Source organism: Pundamilia nyererei, unplaced genomic scaffold, assembly GCF_000239375.1.
Source record: "Pundamilia nyererei isolate P.nyererei 1_Seehausen unplaced genomic scaffold, PunNye1.0 scaffold00030, whole genome shotgun sequence".
Taxonomy (NCBI): Eukaryota; Metazoa; Chordata; class Actinopteri; order Cichliformes; family Cichlidae; genus Pundamilia; species Pundamilia nyererei.
Window position 1 is genome coordinate 3917968 of NW_005187431.1, and position 5250 is coordinate 3923217.

Below are 5250 nucleotides of genomic sequence, written 5' to 3' on the forward strand. Positions count from 1 at the left end.
ACAGCGGACACTAATGTTTTTGTCACTTTTTATGGAATAAAACTCAAAGTAATGTCAGTACATCCACGCTCTAAACGCTGCATGGTCGTACTCTCTCTCCCACACTCCATATTATCCTTGTTGATCTGCACACATCTGTTGCTGCCACGGGTGTCGCACGCTCTGACATCATTGTCATGAGACACTCTCACAAACAAAATCACGGTTTAGTAACGCAGTTACGCAGCATGCTTATGGGAAAGTAACAGTAATCTAATTACTTTTTCGCAATATTAATCCCTTACTTTACTCGTTCCTTGAAAAAGTAATCTGATTACAGTAACACATTACTGCCCATCTGTTCATTACACACGGTCGCAATAGTCTCGGCAGTGATTTCCCTTTGTGGGATTAAGGTGAAGTGGAAATGGAAAACATTTTCTGAGCTTTTTAGTAGTTTTAGATGTTTTAAAAAAAACATTTTTTCATGATGAATATTTCAGATTAAACTCAAGGGTAAATCACTTTATAGATTCACATCTTTTTGCAGCATTGATGTATTAACCTCGACAGCACACAGCTAAAATGCAAAGTAGAGGTCAATGATAAGGATTCTCCAAACCGATTTTCCATTTTTCTCGCGTCCGTCACCGCCTGAAAGCATTTACAATAGAAATTCTAAGTAGACCAGATAAACCTATTAAGAAAGCCTAAAGGAGAGGACAAAAACAATTTAACGCATTCTGTCAAATGCTCAGTCCCTGTGGCCATTCACTTCTCAGTTAAGTGCAAAGTCAGACGGACACATTCAGGGGACATTTTTGTCAATTCGGACAGCCTAGGATTTAAAAGCAGTCAGTGGTTACTTATATATGAATACGGACCTCCTGTGCCACTTCAGGGGTTAGAACATCAATGCAGTCATCCATTAGTACAGATGTCATAACATTATCATGCCCCGCAGGTTTGTTACTGTCAACTGAGGCACTGATGTATTAAAAAGATTGGAGGATAAAAGTACCATTTATGCTTTAGCAAATGCTAAAATACCTGCTTGCTGACTGACTGCATTGGAAGCTTAATATTAACAGAACAATTAGAAGATGAATCAAGTTGTCTTTTATTCCACCAATTTCAAAAGGAGGCAAGTAGAAAAAAATAAGTGCTTTGTATATAATCTGCTCATTTTCAAAACAAACCGCAGGCATAATGAATCATTTCTGAAACGGCACTTAGCCGAGAAACTGCCAGAAAAGCTCCACAAGCTCAACAGCAGAATCCCGTTTTCATTCATAAACACTCTCTCATGACAAAACAAACACAACTGAGACAGTGACAGTAAATCTTTAAGCCTTCAGAGCGTCAAAGCGAAATCACACAAACTCATAACACCGGTATTTTCCCTTCAAGACAGACTGTAAGTTTCCCCATTAATCTAAAATCATTAAAACCTGAGTTGAGTCACTTGAAAATAATTCAACATTTTGGGCGTTTGTAGCTTACTGCAGCAGTCCAACCTTTTTTGCGCCACGGACCGGTTTATGCCCGACAATATTTTCACGGACCGGCCTTTAAGGTGTCGCGGATAAATACAACAAAATAAAACTAGTACTGGTACCGAAAAAAAGAAGATTTATTCATAACACACATGAAAAGACCCAGGAAAACCGAGTTAACCATAAAAACGATAACAAAATGACGCTGAAAACAGATAAAAACCCTGAAAACCTTACATTTCACACCTGAGCCTCTACTCTCGCAGCCCGGTACCAAACGACTCACGGACCGGTACCGGTCTGAGGCCCGGGGGTTGGGGACCGCTGGCTTACTGCACTAAGTCCAGTTCAAGCGTCCATGCCTGAGCAGGAGTGTAAGGCAGCTCTGGCAAAAGGACAACAAGGCCACCACCAGGGTTGACTGGGGCCCAAGATAAAGGTGTGGGATTCCCCACCAAGAACACCTGGGCAAGAGATAAAAGCAGATCAATAAAAATTTGTTCATGTTTTTCAACTCTGAGTACAAACATGGACAGCATTGTTTCTTTACCTGTGTGATGGCTGAAGCTTTGGGTGCCAGCAGTTTCACTGTGCTCATCGGGGGTTTGGCTGTTAGGATGGCATAGACTGTCAACCCCTTAGATGTATACCTAGAACAGTGAAGAGCATTACAGTTTTTTTTCCTGCATACAAAAATACCAGCACCAAACAAAGGAAAAATCACCAGGACCAAGCAAGGTAACACAGACTCATTGCCTAACTAGATCAATACAGGCGATCATAGCAAGCTTTATTATGCACTTTACTCTGAAAATTCTCAGCTTCCCCACATCGAAACAAACACCATGCTATTTAACATACGTGTTGCCAAGTACAACAGTACACATCCTGTCTGCATCTCCCCGTAACCTGCATTAATCCTCAGAGACGATTAGCTCTCCCACTGCACTAAAACTTTCATACAGTTGACAGATTGTCGATAGACTCATCTTGAGAGTCAAGAAAATACAGTGAAAGTGAAGTGATCTGAGTCACATCTCCCTTTTTTCTTACCAAACTGGTACAGTGGTGTTTTCTGACTGCACCCTCCAGGGTTTGGAAGAGTAAATGGCCTGCCCGTTGACCTCCAGCCAGTCTCCAAGACCTCTTAGCCTCTCCTCAAACAAAGGGGGGATCATCCCGTCAGGTGTGGGACCCACATTCAGAAGGTAGTTACCCCCAAAAGCCACAGTGCGGACCAGATCCTGCAACAAAGCAACAGCAGACACAAGAGGAAGCAGGCAATAAAACAGTGTTACATTCCAGATGAGCAAAAGATTACCATTATGGCCTAACCATCAGAAATAAACAGAACAAAAGGACAACACACTTGGCTTGGATTAATTGATTAAATACAGTCATTATGATTACAAAAGTATTTCCTGAAGGCTGCATGCACAAGCAAAGATTAAAGGTATTCTATAATAGCCATATACAAATAAAAACTACCTTAACTTTAAATGTAGAAGCTAATATCTGTGCTACCATCACCTCGATAATCGCAGCCAATGGCAAAAGTTCGTTCATCTTCATGTTTCGACGGTAACCCCAGGAAAGAGTATCCACAGATGTGCATTTCTCCCACTTGTGTGTGGGCAGCTGGCCCGGCGTGTACTTGTCCTCGCAGTTGTAGTAGCCGCCATGTTTACAGGCACAGCCAGCTCCCCATCGGTCATTAGTCACAACGGTATCCTAAGAAAAGGAAAGACAGGCAATCATGAGGACTACTTTTGCTACCTGCAGTTCAATACACCACAGCTAAAATCCAGGAAGCACAGGGGATGTCTGGTTTGCAGCATCTGAACTTTCAAAATAAAAGCAAGTGCACCATCTATGACTACCTTGTCATAAAGACACTCACTTTAACCGGGCTGTCGTTGTAGAGCCAGGCCAAGAATTCGGTAGAGTTCCAATAGGTGTCAGGTGCTTCCCAGTCTCCGTCAGACCAGATGACTTCAGGTCGATACCTCCAAGGCAACAGGAGAGCAAAGGTTTAAATATACTGCTGGCATACATGTATAAAGTGCGATCAGCTGACGCAACATTTTAAGCACCACAGACCTTACAACCATGTTATAAAGCTCTGGAAGTAGTTTCTGCAGCACAAACTCCTGCGTTTTGAAGCCATTCTTCTTGTCAATGAGATAGAGAGGGTGGAACCACTCATACAAGGAATTGTAGAGTCCATAGTGCAGTGACCTAAAAGGGGAAATTACAGACACTTATTTAAAAAAGGCAATACGTGCAATTTAAATGACATTACTTGGGAAGACATCTGATCTAACCAACTATTACAACTGATACACATGGCCGCAAAATTTTTAATGATTAATCTCAACCCAACAATCACCTGGTGGTAAAGAAGTTTACGACAAGCAAGTTCCACAAATATGAAGCTTTAAAGCTTTTCTGCATCGTTAATGACACTCGACTGACACGTGAAGAGCTCTGTACAGGCTGATCGATGTGAAAATACAGGAAGCTCTGTAGGAGGAAGGCAGTGGGTTAAAACTGACTGGCCTTTTCTGCATACCAGTGTCAGCCCATCTGTCAACAATAACCACCTTTTTTTAGCATCGTAACTTAAGTTTTTCACCTGTTGCGCACTGCCTCTGCCAGGTCTCCCACCAGGTCCCTGTGAGGACCAGTATCAACAGAATTCCAGTTCCATGAGTTTGGAGACTCCCAGTTAGTAAACCCTTCGTGGTGTTTGGCAGTCAGGACCACATACCTGCATTGACGAGGGTGTGCAAGCAACACAGGGTACATGTACTGTGCAATAATAATAATAATAATAATAATAATAATAATAATAATAATAATAATAATAATAATGTGTGTACTGAGAGAAGGTGAGGGTCAAAAAGACGATACTACAATATTACAGAGAAACACTCACTTTGCACCAGAAGCTTTGAAAATATCCGCCCACTCATCCGGATTGAAGAACTGCGCGTGAAACTGACGAGCAAACTCTGGGTAGGTGAAGCCTGGTGGGTAGTTCTGGGACATGTAGTTCACATATTTCTGGTCCGGGGGCTGCTGGCCCTGCCAGTGCCACCAGAACCACTCGCTGCCAAAGCCGGGCACAGAAAACACGCCCCAGTGGATGAAAATTCCCAGTTTGGCTTCGTCGTACCATGAAGGCAACGGCCTGGCGTCCAGGCTCGTCCAGTCCGGGGTGTAGTGAGCCGCAGTTTGAGAAACAAGAGCAACGACAACAACAAACACGGTTAGCATGATGACAGACAGGTGAGCTTCCCCGCAAACTGCAGCTGCTCGAATGAGGATGTTGAAGGAGCGTCACATTTACAGTTCCCCTGACTGTGTGTCCAGAAACGGAACAACACAAAGTATCACTGCACAAAGTCCAAATGTCCCACAGACAGCTCGGTAATACGACGACGTTTTATATCCTTTCCGCTAAACTGTAACAGTTTCATTTCCGTCATATGACTCGGAGTCACTATCACGTGGTTGAGTTTTTCTTGGTTTTTTTTGTTGTTACAACTTTATTGAAACCGATGCCAGAACAAACAGACACCTGCACATGTAAAAATAAAGAAATACGTAATTATTATACCTTGTCTGCTTTATAATCAGATTACTGTTATTTTACTTGGGTATTTGTGCAGTATTTTTTCTTGGTAATTTTAAATCTTTTTTTTTTTAATTAAAGAAATCTAAGAATATCTTGATTTATTCTTAATCAGGAAATTACAGAAAGGCAATTCTT

General features: G+C 42.1%; 1 protein-coding gene across 1 annotated transcript; it reads right to left on the reverse strand.

The window, feature by feature from the left end:
* Positions 1–1752: 1752 nt before the first annotated feature.
* Positions 1753–5003, reverse strand: LOC102207580 (alpha-L-fucosidase 1). The gene is made up of 8 exons (XM_005728864.2): positions 4414–5003; positions 4111–4245; positions 3576–3713; positions 3376–3481; positions 3006–3206; positions 2529–2719; positions 2026–2125; positions 1753–1939 (listed from the first exon to the last, which is right to left on the reverse strand). The coding sequence occupies exons 1-8, from the start codon at positions 4752–4754 to the stop codon at positions 1805–1807; spliced, it is 1347 nt and encodes a 448-aa protein (XP_005728921.1). The 5' UTR covers positions 4755–5003; the 3' UTR covers positions 1753–1804.
* Positions 5004–5250: the final 247 nt, after the last annotated feature.